General features: G+C 41.3%; 1 protein-coding gene across 1 annotated transcript in view; it reads right to left on the reverse strand.

Annotated features, from left to right (window-relative positions):
- Positions 1 to 3161, reverse strand: part of RASSF9 (Ras association domain family member 9) — a 30655-nt gene extending 27494 nt beyond the window's left edge. Inside the window, exon 1 of the mRNA XM_038756699.1 lies at positions 3074 to 3161. Coding sequence (XP_038612627.1) covers positions 3074 to 3120 — 47 coding nt within the window. The 5' untranslated portion in view covers positions 3121 to 3161. The remainder of the gene's footprint in view (positions 1 to 3073) is intronic.
- Between the last annotated feature and the right edge of the window lie 16715 nt (positions 3162 to 19876).

Genomic DNA, 19876 nt, shown 5'->3' on the forward strand with positions numbered 1-19876 from the left:
GTGTGAATTATTAAAACAGTGTAAAAATACCTCACTCCTTTTGTTTAAAAGCACATGAACCTTATGACTATCTAAACTAAACTGCTCTATCAACTGCATCATGTCATGAGATGTGGCAATATTTATACTTTGCCAAGAATGTTTTTTTCAACCTGCTTTTCTAAGGTGTTTCAACCAGAGGAAAGATTACCTACCTGGCAGAATGAGAGTAATTCAATTTCTCTCAAATGTTTAGTACTTTAAGTATCAGTTTAACTGGTGCTTTGTAGAACAGTAGCTCTATTCATTAATGACAGACTTAAATGATACCCCACAAGATTCTTCAAATAGTTGTCACGTTATTATGTTTGATCAAGTACAAGTTTTTTTGATAATAATGAATAAATAAGACGTGGTACTTTCTCAGCATATCCTCCTTTTCCTTATCTTCGTGTTGCTTTTACCCTTCTAAGTTTCCCAACCAGATCAGGTATTTTCTCATTTTAATGTTGGCCTTCTCTAGTAATAAATAGCTTCTTGAGAGAAACTAAGTTGGTTACGTAGGAAAGTTGAGAAAATAGAAAGATTTCAATGAATAGATTAATGATAAATGATGTGGCCTATGTAGATACAATGTATCTACAAAGAGCCTATTAGCTTTCTAGTTGCCGGTTATGATAAAGTTTGGTTTAACTATATTTTGACATTGAGATAAATGTGAAACTAAGTAAATATGTGCTTAAATTCGTCTTTTTAAAATGTGTTTGAAAGAACCCAGTGTTCTGTCTAAAACAAACTGAAGTATATATTCTCTAATCAGGGCCACTACACTCATTATATTAATTTTGTGAAGACAAATCACATTTCTAACAGAACTTATATTTCATGTAAATGGAATGTAATTTACCCTTGATGTGTACCATGAATAAATTTACCCTTGAGTACTTTGATGTGGCTTTGAATATTAGTTTCTACAACCACGAAAACATGTTCAACTAACCTAATTCACTTGACCTATAATCACCTGTAATCAAAGATATGAAGGGACTTCTCAAAGACTCCTGGAGAAAACTAAATTGTCTTTATAGCTAAATCCCTGTGCCACATATGGATTATTTGCCATCTCAGTTAAAAATATATGAATTTTTATATTTTTATTTTACTAAAAAAAATTTATGGCACAAACATGCTGTGGTTATCTATTCAAAAGTAATGTAAAAAAATCTTAAAGGGAATCACTTGTCTTTTTTTTACCAGTTCAGCAGTTTCCGTATGCCCTCCCTGTCACCGCCATTAAATTTCATCTCTGCCAGTACTGTGTTCAAAATGAAACTCCAGCATATTAAAGACTAACAAAGAGAAGCAAGGAAGCTCTGAATCTTTTAAATGATTCATTTCTTATTCATTGTTTTAGTGATTGCTTGATTGATGCAGATTCTCCCCTAAAAACACTTAGACTACTCTACTCACCAGTTTTTTGCAATTGACGTGAATTAACAGACTTTCACCATTAGTTGATGAAACAATTAGTTGGCTGATGTAATTTGGGTGAAAAATATTCTCTTGTGAACAAGGATCATTGAGCTACAAATAGGTAGGTTTATTTGATTGCTGTTTGGTTCCTAACATAAAAATATTGAAATAGTGAAAAATTCCTAGTACATCAAGCATAAGAAAAAAAATTCTGGGAAGTTCAAAACACTATCTACCTTACTGAAATTCTGAGCAGGCTATTATTTGTCAATATACTCTTTATAATTCTGATATTTTATGATAGCACATGTGTTCTGCTTTTTCATTAAGGAAGATGTCTCTCCATTGATTCATACAAATTACCATGAGTAAAGCAATGTACTAAATTAATAATAATGACAACATTATCATGATTAAACAATGTCCAAACCACATTATTGTATTTGTTGAAGTTCAGATAGTACTTCATTTCATTATTGGGAAGTCTATGCGTACAATACCAGGAGACTGGAAAATAACAAAGCTTTTGGCTTTGAGATTTAAAAGGGAATTCCAATAATGAGATAGTGAGAGCATCAGGGTATGTACATGAGATATACATGGATGACATTTTACATTAAAAATTTCAACGTCTGTAATATTCTAGTCTTTAAAAATAATCACACTATCATCTCATGTAATTGTGAGCTTATAACTTATACTAAGTCTAGCATGTACAAACAAGCATGACTAAATATATCCCGCATGCCACAAGAGTAAAACCCGTGAGCATTCAAAACTATAGAGTTGAAAACTTAGAAGCGAACTAAGAAATACACTTTAGTAGACACTGAAACATAACTTTGTGTTCCAAGTTCTGCCAACTATTTCTACCTTAAAATAAGAAGCCCTGAATTACTGAAGTGAATTTGCAATCGTGGAATATAAAATGACCAGGAAATCCAGATGATGCCTCTATAAGCTTCAAGACCCTGCTCATACAGACATTTAAACCTCTGAAAAGTTGAAGAATCAGTTTACATGCAGAATGAAATCTACTTTAGGAATACACCGGTTTCAGATAGAACTTTTTCATTATGGGAGAGAAGGAGGGGCTCTGCTATTGGAGATCCAAATGTTCTTTGTTTGCAGACTGCATAGGGGTGGTGCAGTTTTTGCTCTAATTAACAATTCTGAGTCCTGGTACATTTGCATTTGAATCTCACTCTCTCCTCTGAGCTCCTGAACTATATTTACTTCCTGCCTGGGCAGCTTCAAGATTTACTTTCTATTGCAAATGCTGCTCTGGAATGCACTAGAAAAGGGGGACAGCTAAAGGACAACCAGGGTAGACAGAAAAAACACAAAAGGAAGAAAACATAATCACTCCCTTCCTTTTAATTATTTTGTTCAGGTCACTTTTGATCACCTCTACCATAACTGAATGAATAATAAACCCTGGATGGAGGTGCTTGCGATTTTTCAAATCACGGGTGCCTGAAGCTTCACATTCTCCTGCAACATTTTTCTTTGAAAAGTCAAACTGCAAAACAAAACAGAAAACTTACACACACGCACACACATACACACACAAACTCTCTCTCTCTCTCTCTCTGTCTCTCTCTTTCTCTCTCTCTCCCACCTGTTTTTATTCCGAGCCTTTAACAGGTTTCTTCCAAAAGGTGCCATGGTCACTTAGGAAGGTTACCCCATGAACAATCCTCAAACAATCTGTTTTGGTGAGTGGTGGGAGGTGGATGTCGTCAAAGTTGCTGCTCCTTCTCTCTGCTTAGCTCCTCTTAGTTTCAGGCTCACTAATGGGTCTGGATGAAATGAGCTGCTGGAAGTTGAGTAACTGCTGCTAACTTTGAACTCCTGGCTTGTTGTTGCTGCTACTGCCGCTCTGGAGTCCTGCCCAGCTTCAGTCTCAAAGAAGGAGTTTATGAGCAGGAAAAGAAAAGAGAGAGAGAGAGAGAGAGAGAGAGAGAGAGAGAGAGAGAGAGAGAGAGAGAGAGAGCACACATCTATTGTGTTTTGAAGTTATTTACAGACTTACTAAACTTTAAGACCTGCCAACCCCAGGGGCATGGTAATACACCATGGAAAGGGGATTTTATTTAGGTTGGAAATGCTTTCCTCCTGCTCTACAAGGGGAACACCCATTAAAGTATTAAAAATGAAGGATTAAAGAATTAAAGCCAAGAACCCCCTTCTCCCCCTTCAACATCACCCTTGGTTGGTTAAACAAGCTGATCATCATAGCCCAAGGGTGGGATGGGAAAGTAGCTGTTGCTACTGGGTTTCTGACACCTAGTTGCCAAGGAAGGGGAAACCATCTTAAATTTTCCCTCTTTATGAGATGCTAGACCAAAGGTGGTGGCAGGACTTGCTATTGATGGATAGGCCAGCTGTTTCCCTTTCAGTGAAGCCATTTGCTCAAAACCCAGGTGGATGCCAACCTGACCAGCTCAGGCCCAGCTTGGGATCAAGCCAGAGAAGAGGGGTTGAGGATTGGATTTAGAATTGGCACGTCCTCTCTCACAACAGGCTTTGCCTGTAAAGCCTTTAAAAACTTCCTTTCTCTCAGGGACCTTGAAAGGGTCAATCCATTCCCATTTCTGCCCAGTCTGGAGAGACTGATGGGCAACATGAAGGGTTTGAGAGGAAAGACAATTTTGGATCACATTATCCATCATCTGAGCTACCTGAGGCACCTCTAAGGCAGAGATGGGGAAGGGGTGAAAAAGATATCAGTCCAATCCTGTTTCCTGATTTTTTTGCGAACGCACTAGCCGTGCTGGAAAGATTTATCCCCCAACTGCCAGAGAAAGGAGGAAGGGAGAGCCTAGAGCCTGGAAATGTTTCAACCGAACCTCTCCTATCTGTGTTCCAGCCGCCCCCAGCCAAGAACTTCCACCTTAATTTTGCACCCCTAATAAACTCTAAGGGTGCTGAAAAGGAATGTGGCTTAGAGGAGAGAACACAGGCCTAGGAGTTAGAAAACATGGGTTCTAATACTGGCTCTGCCAATTGATGGCAATTTTGAGCAAGTCCTTAACTTCTCTGTGCCTGAGATTCTTTATCTATAAAATGGGGATCCAATACCTGTTTTCCCTTCTACTTAGACTGTGAGCTCCTTGTGGGACTTGATTATCTGATATCTACCCCAGTACTTAGTACACATAGTGAACACTTAATGGATACAATTGTTATTGTTGTTAGAATTATTATTGTTGTTGTTAAACAGCTCATTGTTAACAACTCCATTGTATTCTCCGGAAAACTTAGTATAGGGCTGTGCACACTAAGTACTTAATCTGTACTATTAATTAATAATAATGGCATTTATTAAGTGCTTACTATGTACAAAGCACTGTTCTAAGCACTAGATAGGTTACAAGGTGATCAAGTTGTCCCACAGGGGGGCTCACAGTCTTAATCCCCATTTTACAGATGAGGTAACTGAGGCACAGAGAAGTCAAGTGACTTGCCCAAAGTCACACAGCTGACAACTGGCAGAGCCGAGATTAGAACCCCTGACCTCTGACTCCAAAGACTCTCTTCCCAGTGAGCCAGGCTGCTTCTCTCAATTAATCAATTGATTGATTGATTGATTGTTAATTCAGCTACATCCCAGATCCCAGGCAGAGTTACTCACACCTTCTCTGGGAATTTGAAAAACAGAAAAGGAAAAAAAAGGAAAAAATGTGGCACAAATCTCACATTCCCTAATGCTGCTCAGTGATGCCATTAATCCACTCTATTCTCAGTATCTCATGCCCCCTAGAAGCTCTTAACACTAATTTAGTACTTTTTCTATATTATGAACGGGAAGAATTCTCCAGTCTCCTGAGGAATAACCAATTTCTAAGGGAAATTTTTGAAAAGAACATTTCTTTCAGCCAGTGAGACCTGTTCTCACTCAAAGGGAAATTAAATAAATTGGCTTTTTCCGCCTCTTTTACTTAGATAAGGCGAATGCATGCAGCACATTACAATAGACACCCCTGTAATACTGTTCAGTTTCTTTCCTTCATTTTTCATATGAAGAAAAAGGGTTTGCACACTTACTTAACCATCAAATTAATCAGTTGTTTGCAAATGAATCCATTCTAATGACAAATGGTGCAACTATTACAATTCTGAATCTGAAGTAGTCAAGCTGTTCTTTTTTATTATTATTTTTATCTCTGGTTTAGTTATATGGACTGGTATTTCATCTAGTTTAAATTTCATTTAAAAAAGTAAGATTTGAATACATTCTGAATGGGTGTCAGGGAAATGCATGAATCATTCTAATAGAAACTTCTTAAAAAACCAGTCTTTGTATATTCATATTTTGTTGTAGATATTCATTATAATAGTTGTAGAATATTAACTAAAACTGTTTAACCTTGGTTCAATCAAGTCTTCCCATCCTCCCACCTCATATGCTTATACCAATTCTGTTGTATTGTACTGTCCCAAGCAAGTGCTCAATAAATACCATTGATTGATTGATTTTTTTAGAGAGCAACGACTAGCAAAATACAAAGTTGAATAATTTAGTGCCACAGCAAAGTAATAGCTTCTACGAATTCATGAAGATCCTATATGAATGCATATGCAGTCATCCCCTATTTAATACAATGCTGTTTTAGCCCATTTTCATGAAAACACCATTGACTTTCAATACCGGTTTTGTGGCACTCTTTTCCAGTGAGATAATTCTGCAAAGTTTACACTGACTTGTGCATTTCCCTCTCCTTCCCTTTGAAGCATCCCTAATTGACTTTAATTGAGGAATTAAAGCCCTTCAATTCAACAGTAGATAATGACTTAGTACTAGCACTAGTAATAATGATAATAATTATGGTATTTGTTAAACTCTTACTATGTGTCAGAGACTGTACTAAGTGTTGGGATGGACACAAGCAAATCAAGTTGGACACAGTCCCTGTCCCAGGAGGGGCTCACGGTCTCAATCCCCATTTTACAGATGACGTAACTGAGGCCCGTAGAAGTGAAGTGATTTGCCCAAGGTCACACAGCAGAAAAGTGGCAGATCTGAGATTTGAACCCACGACTCCCAAGTCTGTGTTCTCTCCACTATTGTATGCTGTTCCTCAATTATGATATTTGTTAATCATTTACTCTGTACCAGGCACTGATCTAAGCGCCGGGGTTGGTACAATCAAATTGAGTTGGACACAGTCCCCGTCCCAGGTGGGGCTCACTGTCTTAATCCTCATTTTTCAAATGAGGTAAATAAGGCATGGAGAAGAAAAGGAACTTGCCCAAGGTCACACAGCAGACAAGTGGCAGAACCAGGATTAGAACCCATGACCTTCTGACTCCCAAGCATGTGCTCTAGCCACTGTGCCACGCTGCTTCTGCATTGAGAAGACAAGCGTCAGAGTCCAACAAGTCAGACAGCAGTAAAGGGGATCAGTAGGTGACTCAGGGTGTTGTCTTCTCCTTCCCCTGAATTCCTATCATAGTAGATGGCACCACCTTCCTTCCTTCCTTTCTCACAAGCCCATAATCTTGGTGCTATCCTTATGTTGCCAACTTGTACTTCCCAAGCACTTGGTACAGTGCTCTGCACACAGTAAGCGCTCAATAAATACGACTGAATGAATGAATGAACTCATCTTTCTCATTAAATCCACATATTCCATCCATAACTAAATCCCGTCTGTTTGACCTTCAGAACATCACTAAAATCCACCCTATCCTCTCCATCTAAACTGCTACCATTTTAATCTAATCACTCTATCCCACCTTGATTACTGTATCAGCCTCCCTGCTTACCTTCCAGCCTCCTGCCTCGCCCCACACCAGTACATACTTCACACTGCTGACCAGATCATTTTTCTACAAAAACATTCAGTTAACATTTCTCCACTCCTCAAGAACCTCCCTCCACCTCCACGTCAAACAGAAACTCTTCACCATTGGATTGAAAGCACTCATTCACTGCCCCCTCCTACCTCACTTCTCCACTTTCCTACTACAAGCCAGCCTAGACATTTGGCTTCTCTAATGCTAACCTTCTTAATGTACCTCGATTTCATCTATCTCGCTGCTGACCTCTGGTCCACGACCTGTTTCTGGCCCAGGATGCCCTCCCTCCTCATATCTGACCGACAAGTACTCTCTTCGACCTTTAAAGCCTTATTGATGGCACATCTCCTCCAAGAGGCCTTCCATGACTAAGCCTTCATTTCCCCTCGTCCCACTCTCTTCTCTGTCACCATGACATGCTTCCTTTATTCATGTCCCTTCCCAGCCTCACAGAACTTACATATTATCTGTGATTCATTTGCTTATATAATAATAATAATAATAATGGTATTTGTTAAGCACTTACTATGTGCAAAGCACTGTTCTAAGGGCTGGGGGGATAAAGGTGATCAGGTTGTCCAACGTGGGGCTCACAGTCTTAATCCCCATTTTACAGAAGAGGGAACAGAGGCCTAGAGAAGTTAAGTGACTTGCCTAAAGTCACACAGCTGACAATTGGCGGAGTCAGGATTTGAACCCATAACCTCCGACTCCAAAGCCACTGAGCCATGCTGCTTCTCTGTATCCATTTCTGTCTCCCTGTCTAGACTGTAAGCTCATTGTGGTCAGGTAATGTATCTGTTATATTGTTATATTGTACTCCCCCAGGAACTTAGTACAGTGCTCTGCCCATAGTAAGCACTCAATAAATATGATTGACTATGTGCCAGGCACTGTACTAAACACCTGGGGAGTTACATTCATTCATTCAATAAATCATATTTATTCAGTGCTTACTGTGTGCAGAGTACTGAATAAGTGCTTGGAAAGTATAATTCAGCAATAAAGCGAGACAATCCCTGCCCACACGGGGCTTTCCCAGCTTGGACACAGTCCTTGACATTCATTCATTTATTCATTCATTCAGTCATATTTATTGAGCGCTTACTGTGTGCAGAGCACTGTACTAAGCTCTTGGGAAGTACAAGTTGGCAACATATAGAGACGGTCCCTACCCAACAGCGGGCTCACAGTCTAGAAGCGGTAACAGAGAAACTGAGAAGTGAAGTGACTTTCCCAAGGTCACATAGCAGAGAAGAGGCAGAGCCAGGATCTGTACCCTGGCTTTTCTACCTCCCAAGCTCTATCCATTAGGCCACTATGCTTCTCTGTTCCTCTACTTGGCCAGAAATAAATAGGAGGGATTTGTCTCTGCACTTTGGTCCCCATCATTTGCTACAGTATTTTCCCACTGTGTTTGTGTGCCCCACACATTCTACTTTTCCCCTTGTTTTTTCCCAGTGCATTCCCTTTGTCTTCCATACTGCAATCACACCATTCCTACTGGATTTCTGCAAGGGGAAATCCACCTCCAGCCTTGGGGAACCTGAGGCCATTGCAGAGACTGTAAGTAGGAGTGAGGAGCTAACTCACTTATCCTGCCTTCTCCATGCCTGTGACCACCTTTACAATTCACCATATAAACATCTTTTTGAGCCATTCTCATGCACTGTCTAGGAAAACTGGGTTGCTGTGAGTGTTGCCTTAATTTGTGGAGCTAACTGCAATCTAAAGTGTCGTTATTAGTAACCCTATCCTGCATTTGATGTTAAGAATGGTTTATGAGAGAACTAGTAAAACTTCTCAAGAAGCTGCATGTGTCTTCTTTAATAGGTACAGGCTTCACAAGTCATTTAGAAGGTTGGTATGTACCTTAATTTCCCATCATCACCAAATGAAGTCTGTTAATCTCTCAAAGCTTCTGCAGTCACGCTGAAAATATATATGCTATGCTGTGTTTTGGTCTGAGTCCACAGTAGTATTAAGGTAGCTAAGGTTTGACCCGAAAAATTCTGTCTAGAATCTTGTCAGCACTGAAAGAGTGAAATGTCCTCATCGTATCTAGCCAACTCTATAACTGTACATACATAAGCACAAATGTTTCATGCTCCAAAAAAAGGAGAGAAAGAGAGACAAAAAAAGAGAAAGGCAGCCACAGCGGTTTCACCCAGAGAAATGTAGGAGGCTAGGGGTTTGTGATGAGGATATGCTATGTAGGTACATGCAAATCACATAGATGCATATTAAGAAAAGTAGAAGATTTGAGATAGGCATCACCAGCTATAAATCTAGTTGTCAGGAAATCATGTTTATTTAATATAAGCCTAGATCAGGAAACCCTAATGGCCTGTGATACAATCTTAAAATTAAAATCGTTATTTCAATTGTCCAAACCAGTAATTCATTTTTGGTATAATAATATATTCAATAATTCTGACTTTTCTCTAGATTCATTTACTGACACAGAAAGCATGCCCCAAACTTACTTAATAGATATTTTTGAGGTTCTAACTAGTATGTGGTCAGCATTATCCAAATCACAACGTGGAAGACTTGGTACAGATTTCCAGCAGTGTGACTCAGTGGAAAGGGCATGGGCTTTGGAGTCAGAACTCACAGGTTCAAATCCCAGCTCCACCACTTGTCAGCTGTGTGACTTTGGGCAAGTCACTTTGCTTCTCTGTGCCTCAGTTGCCTCATCTGGAAAACGGGGATTAAGACTGTGAGCCCCACCATGGGACAACCTGATCACCTTGTAACCTCCCCAGCACTTAGAACAGTGCTTTGCACATAGTAAGCACTTAATAAATGCCATTATTATTATTATTATAACTAATTCCATTTGTTGCAGTAGTATTTGCTCAATATGCACAAGCTAAGTAAATGTCTTTCAAATTGTGTGTCTAGTATGTGTGATTTCTGACCCTGTGAATGTTAAGGTTGTACTGCAGGTGGGGCATATGTTAACTTTTCAGAATAAGGTTAATATCTCACAAAGCTCTAAGCCCTGATACTACAAGTTTCAGAAGAACCAGTGTGTATTAAATGGGTCAGGAGGGCGGAGCTTCAGCACAGAACTCACCCATATGAATCACAGATACATTGTTTTAGCCATAAATTAAATGTCAAGAATATGGAACAGGAGATGAGTTGCTCTAAGATGGCACCTTATGTGGACTTTTTAGCTGTACGGTGGATGACCAGGTTTAGCAGCTTCCAGCATATAAGGAAAACTAAGAATCTGTTTTTAATTTCTACTGGGGCTCATCATTGTTATTGTGGCATTTCTTAAGCACTTAGTGTCACGTATTGCTGTAAGCATTGGGTTGATACAATACAAGTTAATCAGGTTGAAGAGAGTCTCTGCCCCACTTAGGGCTGGCTCACAATCCAAGTAGTATTGTGATGGCATTTGATAAGAATTTACTATGTGTCAAGTCCTGTTCTAAGCGCTGGGGTAGATACAGGTTAATCAGGCTAGATACAGTCCCTGTCCCATTGGGGCTCATAGTCTAAGTAGGAGGGAGTAGGATTTAATTCCTACTTTACAGATGAGATAACTGAGGCACAGAGAGGTCCCTCTAGACTGTAAGCTCATTGTGGGCTAGGAATGTATCTGTTCATTGTCATAATGTACTCTCCCAAGTGCTCAGTAGAATGCTCTGCACACAGTAAGTGCTCAATAAATACAATTGAATGAATGAATGACTTGCCCTTGGTCACGCAGCCATGAACAGAGTTGGGTTTAGAATCCAGGTCCTCTGTCTAACTGGCCCATGCTCTTTGACCACTAGGAGCTCACAGTCTACAGGGGAAGACAGAAATTAAAATAAGTTAGAGTTAAGGTAAATAGTAGAGGTTGTGTACGTCCACTGCTCAGAGAAGCAGTGTAGCTCATTGGAAAGAGCACAGGCTTTGGAGTCAGAGGTCATGGGTTCAAATCCCTGCTCTGCCAATTGTCAGCTGTGTGACTTTGGGCAAGTCATTGAACTTCTCTGTGCCTCAGTTACCTCATCTGTAAAATGGGGATGAAGACTGTGAGCCCCGCGTGGGACAACCTGATCACCTTGTAACCTCCCCAGCGCTTAGAACAGTGCATTGCACATAGTAAGCGCTTAATAAATGCCATTATTATTGTTATTATTACCTAAGTGCTGTGGGGCTGGAGTGAGTATCCAACGGCTTAAGAATCATGCAGAGCTTTGAGTGAAGTCTTATGGTAGAGGCTCATTAGTCATTTCTAATGGGAGGACTCATCATCATCATCATCAATCATATTTATTGAGCGCTTACTATGTGCAGAGCACTGTACTAAGCGCTTGGGAAGTACAAACTGGCAACATATAGAGACAGTCCCTACCCAACAGTGGGCTCACAGTCTAAAAGGGGAAGACAGAGAACAAAACCAAACATACTAACAAAATAAAATAAATAGAATAGATATGTACAGGTAAAATAAATAAATAGAGTAATAAATATGTACAAACATATATACATATATACAGGTGCTGAGGGGAAGGGAAGGAGGTAAGAAGGGGGGATGGAGAGGGGGACGAGGGGGAGAGGAAGGAAGGGGCTCAGTCTGGGAAGGCCTCCTGGAGGAGGTGACTCATCAAACTATCCCAGAAAAATCTCCTTAACTGGAGGTTTTTTATTAACACAACCTCTGCATTACAGAATTTCTGACCATATGAACTGCACTTACTCGAAGATTGCACGGACAGTGAAATCCTCCCTCAAATGTGTGGCTGAAAAGGTCCCAGTGGCAGCCATAGTCCCAACACACTACACCCTCACAAAGACTGCCTTTAGTTGTGATGGTCATGTCTGTTAACATTTCCTTGCTCCAATTTCACTTCAGCATCCAAGACTCCCTAAGAAAGAACAGCTGGATGCTCTTCTGAGGTGGTAAGTACATAAATATCGCCGTTGAAACTTTTGTGGTCCATTCAGTCCACTACTCTGTCTTTGACAGACTGTGAGCCCATTGTTGGGACCGTCTCTATATGTTGCCAGCTTGTACTTCCCAAGCACTTAGTACAGTGCTCTGCACACAGTAAGTGCTCAATAAATACAACTGAATGAATGAATGAGATGCTGGGAGGAAACATACAATTCATGGTTGATTCCTAAAATCCATTCAAATGTTTAGGGATGTATTAATCTTAGATCCCTAACCATTTTGCTCTACATATCTCAATTTCCTCTCTAGTAACCTATTATGAACTCCTCTCCAAATATTTACCCAAACCCCTGTAGAACCTGCTGATATTTAATGCTTGTACAAATTTAGGTGGTAAAAAATTCCATATTCTTACCCCCTGAGTATTCTTAAGTGATTATATGACTAGCCTTTGGAAACTGATATAATCAGTTTCAGTGGGTGCACCAGACCTCAAGCCGTAATAGGTGTTTGAGGTTTATAGCTGCGTAGAAGGTATTATTCAAAGAGCTGGCTGAAAGATAATTGTTCTAAATGTAATTCCAGAGCTTTTTGTTTAGTTGCTGTGGATGTTATTATGTGTAAATTAGGAAGAGGTGAGGCAACTAAATAAGAATTTTGGTATAAACAGTGCAGCTTCAAAATGAATAAACTCATGGGCAGTTCTATTAAATTTATAATAGAATATAAATTATATATATATATATAGTTCACAAATCAATCCATCCGGTGCATACAGGAACATCTGTCTTGTTACATAAAATAATTCTTTTAGAATTCTATTAAATGATTCAAGTAATTTTTTTTCCCTTAAATCTGAAGGTTTCAATGGGCCCTGGGATATTTGAGGATATTGTTTTTGCATAAATTATCACAAGACCATTACCAGCCCCCTCGGAGAATACATGGAAAAGTGAAACAGAACTCTAATGTTATAAAGGGACAAATGCAATATTTAGTTTTCAAAGCTAATAGGGAGAAAAACATAATGCTGAAATTATAAAACTTGAGTATATCATGAAAAATATAAAACATCAATTAATCATTTTATAAACTCCATGACAATCACGTGGCAAGTCAGAAATAATGTGAATAATATGAAAGATGCCAGAAATTCAATCAATCCATCAGTAGTAGTTATTGGTATCTAGTGATGACAGAAAAAAAATTAATACAGAGCAATATGGCAAATCAAGAAAATTGATTAGAGAAGCAGTGTGGCTCAGTGGAAACAGCACGGGCTTTGGAATCAGAGGTAATGCGTTCAAATCCCAGCTCCGCCAACTGTCAGCTGTGTGACTTTGGGCAAGTCACTTAACTTCTCTGAGCCTCAGTTCCCTCATCTGCAAAATGGGGATTAAAACTGTGAGCCCCCCGTGGGACAACCCGATCACTTTGTAACCTCCCCACCGCTTAGAACAGTGTTTTGCACATAGTAAGCACTGAACAAATACCATTATTATTATTATTATAGGGTGTATATACTAAGTGCTTGAGAACGGGAAAGACAGATTAATTACAGGTAGGAAAGAGCAATTGAATGTGAAGAAATCTATGTAAGTGTTATGGAGAGCCAGGGAGAAAAAGAGGATCCAAGTGTTTAGATGATGAAGAAGTGCCAAATTGGGGATAGAAGATGCGAATCAATCAATCATAATTTTTTATTGAGTGCTTACTGAGTACATAGCTCTGTAGTAAGTGCTGGGTGAGTACAATACCACAGACTTAGTAAAGGCATTCATTCCCTACCGACTAGGAGGAAGATGATAGATTAAATCGGAGAAGTTTTCTTAGTGGAGGTGTCACTTCAGAAGAGTTGGACGATTTTGGAGAGGACCGATGCCTTGCAAGATAACCCCCATGTATGTTTCACTCACATGATTTGCTCTTAGCTTTTGTTTGAACAAAATGTTTCACTGCATTTAAATCCCTATTTTGAAAATGCATTTTGATCCTTGCTTGTATTATTTTATGATCAATTTTCTTTATTTGCCATATTCATCTGTATTAAACTTTTTCTATCAATTTACATAACTAAAGTGAAGTTTAATAGTATGTCTACACAACACTGAATCCCACATCACTATTACTAATCTATTACCTATTACTTATTACTTACCTAGTGTACAAAGAAAATGTGAAACCAAACATCATTCCACATAGTAAGCAAATAGCTAAGGGGGTTGAAGTGACAGGATTTGGTGACAGATTCTATATGTGGCTTGTATGAGAGAGATGGGTTGAGGATAACATCAAGGTTTGGACTTGTGAAATAGGGAGGCCAGTGATATTGTCTACATTGAAGGGAAAGTCAGGGGAGGATAGAGTTTAGATGACAAAATAAGTTCTGTTTTGGACATGTTAAGAGGTGTTGTGAAAGCAACAGAGAATGTTAACTGCAGAGAAGGAGAGATGTCAGGGCTGGAGAAATAAATTGGGGAATCATTCATTCAGTTGTATTTATTGAGTGCTTACTGTGTGGAGAGCACTGTACTAAGTGTTTGGGAAGTCAGCAACATAGAGAGACGGTCCCTACCCAAAAATGGGCTCAAAGTCTAGAAGGGGGAGACTGACAACAAAATAAAACAAGTAGACAGGTGTCAAACCCATCAGAATAAATGGAATTATATCTATATGCACATCATTAATAAAATAGAGTAGTAAATATGTACAAGTAAAATAAATAAATTAATAAATATGTACAAATATATACAAGTGCTTTGGGGAGGGGGAAGGGGTGGGAGGGCGATGGGGAGGGGAGGAGGAGAGGAAAAGGGGGGCTCAGTGAGGGAAGGCCTCTTGGAGGAGGTGAGCTCTCAGTAGGGCTTTGAAGGGAGAAAGAAAGCTAGTTTGGCAGATGTGTGGAGGGAGAGCATTCCAGGCCAGGGAAAGGATGTGGGCCGGGCTGCGGGCTGGGCTGTAGAAGGAGAGAAGGGAGGTGAGGTAGGAGGGGGTGATATGATGGAGAGCCTTGAAGCTGAGAGTGAGGAGTTTTTGCCTGATTCATAGGTTGACAGGCAACCACTGGAGATTTTTGAGGAGGGGAGTGATATTCCCAGAGCATTTCTGTACAAAAATAATCCAGGCAGCAGAGTGAAGTATAGACTGAAGCAAAGAGAGACAGGAGGATGGGAGATCAGAAAGGAGGCTGATGCAGTAATCCAGTCGGGATAGGATGAGAGATTGAACCAGTAAGGTAGCGGTTTGGATGGAGAGGGAAGGGCGGATCTTCATCTGTGTAAATGTGATAGTTAAAGCCGTGAGAGCTCATGAGTTCTCAGGGAATGGGTGTAGATGGAGGATAGAATGGGACCCAGAATCAAGCCTTGAGGGACCCCCACTCTCAGAGGGTGAGAGGCAGAGGGAAGAGCCTGCAAAAGAAACTGAGAAGGACCAGTCCAAGAGAAAGAAGGAGAACCAGGGTAGGAGAGTGTCAGTGAAGCCGAGGTTGGATAACATTTCAAGAAGTGGGTAGTACACAGTGTTGAAGGCAGCTGAGAGGTCTAAGAGGATTAGATGATAGAGGCCATTAAATTTGGCAAGAAGAAGGTCATTGGTGATCTTCGAGATGGCTGTTCCTTACAAGTGAAGGGGGGTGGAAATCAGTTTGGAAGGGATCAAGGAGAGAATTGGATGAAAGAAAAAGGAGACTGAGGGTGTAAACAACTCAGGAGTTTGGAGAGGATTTGTAGAAGGAAGATGGGGTGATAACTGTGAGGAGCTCAGGGATTAGGGGAGGATTTTTTTTTTCTTTTGGTTAGTGGATACATGAATGTGTTTGAACAGATGGCATTGGAAAAATTAAAAGTTGAAGATGCCAGTCAGGGAGGGAAGAAGATGGAAATGTACAAAGGGATGGGGTGAGAGGCACAGGCAGAGAGGGTAGATTTTGAGAGGAGGCAAGAGATATATCCTTGAGATATTGCTGGGAATATTGGGAGAATCAAAGAGAGTGCAGGAGAGGGAGGAACTGGAGTGGAACAGGGAAAATGTTAGGGAGATCACCTCTGATGATTTCAATTTTGTCAATAAAGTATGTGGCCAGGTCACTGAAGGATGTGGCGACAGGAGGCTTGCGGAGGGAGTTAAACATCTGTAACAGCTGGAAAGAGCATTGGGAATCCTAGCCCACCTTGATTACTGTATTAGCTTCCTTGCTGACCTCCCTGCCTCCTGTCTCTCCCCATTCCAGTCCTGACATCACTCTGCTGCCCGGATCAGTTTTCTACAAAAATGTTCAGACCATGTTTCCCCACTCCTCAAGAAACCCCAGTGGTTCCCTATCCCCCTCTACATCAAGCAGAAACTTCCCTCCATTGTCTTTAAAGCACTTGGTCACCTTGACCCCTCTTACCTCACCTCACTGTTCTTAGTAATAATAATAATAATAATGATGGTATTTGTTAAGCTCTTACTATGTGCCGAGCACTGTTCTAAGCGCTGGAGTAGGGACAGGGTAATCAGGTTGTCACACGTGGGGCTCACAGTCTCAATCCCCATTTTCCAGATGAGGGAACTGAGGCCCTGAGAAGTGAAGTGACTTGCCCAAAGTCACACAGCTGACAAGTGGTGGAGTTGGGATTAGAACCCACAACCTCTGACTCCCAAACCCGGGCTCTTTCCACTGAGCCACACTGCTTCTCATGTACAATGCCTAGCACATAGTAAGCGCTTAACAAATATCATAATTATTACTATTATTACTCTCCTACTACAACCCAGCCAGCACACTTAACTCCTCTAATGCTAACCTTCTCACTGTACCTCGATCTCGTCTATCTCACAACCGACCTACCCCCACATCCTGCCTCTGGCCTGGGATGCCCTCCCTCCTTATATCTGACCTGCAATTATTCTCCCCATCTTCAACATCTTATTGAAGGCAACTCTTCACCAGGAGGCCTTCCCTGAATAAGCCCTCCTTTCCTCTTCTCTTGTGCCCTGCACACAAAAAAACGCTCAATAAATACAGCTGAATGAACGAATGGTGTGAAAGTGGCATTAGGGAGTGAGAAAGAAGCTCACCCTTTTACTTTTCCCAGTGAGTTTTGGGGAGTGGGAGAAGTTGATTCCTTCCCATCTCCCACTTGGAGAAGCAGCATGGCTTAGTGGAAAGAGCATGGGTTTAGGAGTCAGATGACGTAGGTTCTAATCCCAGCTCTGCCACTTGTCTACTGTGTGACCTTGGGCAAGCCATTTAACTTCTCTGTGCCTCAATAACCTCATCTGTAAAATGAGGATTGAGACTGTGAGCCTCATGTGGGGCAACCTGATTACCTGTATCTACCCCAGTGCTTTAGAACAGTGCTTGGCAAATAGTAAAATAGCAAGCACTTAACAAATACCATCATCATCATTTATCATCCCACTGCAACAGCAGCAGGGAAGACAGTGTCATCTGGGGTAAGTCAGGTCTCAGTCATGGAGAGGCAGAGCGGTGACTATGTCATGAATAGGTCAAGGATAAAGGGAAGCTTTCCCACGATGTAGCAGCGGTCCCAAAGGCCACACACGGTTGAGGCTGTGGGGTAACCGTGCTGGGTGTAGAGACAGAGAGGGAAAGGAAAGATCCGATTGGGAGGGAGCCAGCAGGGGCTGGTGTTGGGGGAGGGGGATGAGGGAAGGCCCTGGGATAGGATAACAGGGATGGAGTGGGATAAGGAGTAGGGAGGGGAATGAGTGGGGTGGGAAGACCAGAATGAAGGGACTGGGAGACATGGGATAGGGGCTGATCCAGAGAGCCCAGGGACCTCTAATTCCTCTAGTAGATGGGGACTCTCCCAGCAGCTCCCAGGCTAGGGAAATCCCCAGGGTGAATGGGCACATGTTAACACGTCATTAGCTGCTAATGGGGAAATATTAGCCTGTCAGTGTAGTAGCTATCCAGAGTGAATTTACGAGCCCTAACAAGTCCTTAGTTGTGAATCAGCAGCTAATGTTAACATGCTGTTTTCTGCTCAGTGCACTCCGGGGGCCAGGGTGGTCCCCTCCCCTGATGCAGCGCTAGGCCCCCAGTTCACTGAGGGGGTGTGGCAGGGGGCCAGGATCTCTTTCTCTAGACTGTGAGCCTGCTAGGGGCAGGGAATATGTCTGTAATATTATTATACTGTACTCTTCCAAGCGCTTAGCACAGTGCTCTGCGTGGCCTAGTGGAGAGACCACAGGGCTGGAAGTCAGAAGGACCTAATCCCCGCCCTGCCACTTATCTGCTCACCTCCTCCAGGAGGCCTTCCCAGACTGAGCCCCCTCCTTCCTCTCCCCCTCGTTCCCCTCTCCATCCCCCCCGTCTTACCTCCTTCCCCTCCCACAGCACCTGTATATATGTATATATGTTTGTACATATTTATTACTCCTTTTGTTTATTTTACTTGTACATATCTATTCTATTTATTTTATTTTGTTAATATGTTTGGTTTTGTTCTCTGTCTCCCCCTTCTAGACCGTGAGCCCACTGTTGGGTAGGGACTGTCTCTGTATGTTGCCAACTTGTACTTCCCAAGAGCTTAGTACAGTGCTCTGCACACAATAAGCGCTCAATAAATATGATTGATTGATTGATTGATCTGCTGTGCTACCTTGGGCAAGTCACTTCTCTGTGCTCCAGTCACCTCATCTGTAAAATGGGGGTTGAGACTGGGAGCCCTATGTGGGACAGGACTGTGTCCAATCTGCTTATCTCCTATCTACCCCAGCGCTTAGTACAGAGCTTGGCACATAGTAAATGCTTAAAAAATACCACAATTATTATTAGTATTACTAAGGACACAATAAATACGATCAATTGATTGATTGCATCCGGGACAGTCCCAGGGCTCTAGTGGGTGGGGAAGGGAGGAGGGTGACCCTTTCCTTTGCTCCGTCATAAGTCTCTGGCTTGAAGGGGGGGACTGAGAGTGGGCTTGGTCCCCCCCTTGGTTTGGCCTTAGTCCCTGACTTGCAGAGGGGGCTTGGGGTGGTCAGAGATCCTTCCTTCTCATGCTATCCTAGGCCTCTGTTGTGTGGGTGAGGAGCAGGAGGCCTCAGCATCCCTTCCCTCCGGCATTGTCCTTTAGCAGATTCCAGTAGGAGAAATTTCATGGCCTAATAGATAAAGCCTGGGAGCCAGAACAACATGAGTTCTAATCCCGCCTCCGCCACTTGTCTGCTGTGTGACCCTGGGCAAGTCACTTAGCTTCTCTGTGCTTCTGTTACCTCATCTGTAAAATGGTAATTAAGACATTCTCATATGGGATATGGATTGTAACCTACCTGATTATCTTGTTATTTACCCAGCTCTTGGTACCGTGTCAGGCACATAGTAAGCTCTTAATAAGTACCATATTTTTTTTTAAAGAGAGAGAAGCTGGATTACAGGAATCTTAAAAGCCTGAAAAAATAAAAATGAGGCACAAAATACTTTTCTTAACTCCAAATCATCCAATCCTAACAAAACTTTTATTACCATTTTCATTGGCAATTTGATAGTCACTATTCATTGTGAACAGATAAAATTGAACATTCTCACGCTACTGTTCTGGTATGAAAGTAAGAGATAATTCTCTCACATAGTAAGTGCTTAACAAATGCCATCATTATTAAAATGTGATTCTTAATTACATAAATGCCCCCAAAATTCAATTTCAAAGACAAAACACCAACTTTCCAATTAAATTTCCCCAATATAATTTTCATTATCGC

The sequence above is a fragment of the Tachyglossus aculeatus genome, chromosome 14, assembly GCF_015852505.1.
Source record: "Tachyglossus aculeatus isolate mTacAcu1 chromosome 14, mTacAcu1.pri, whole genome shotgun sequence".
Taxonomy (NCBI): Eukaryota; Metazoa; Chordata; class Mammalia; order Monotremata; family Tachyglossidae; genus Tachyglossus; species Tachyglossus aculeatus.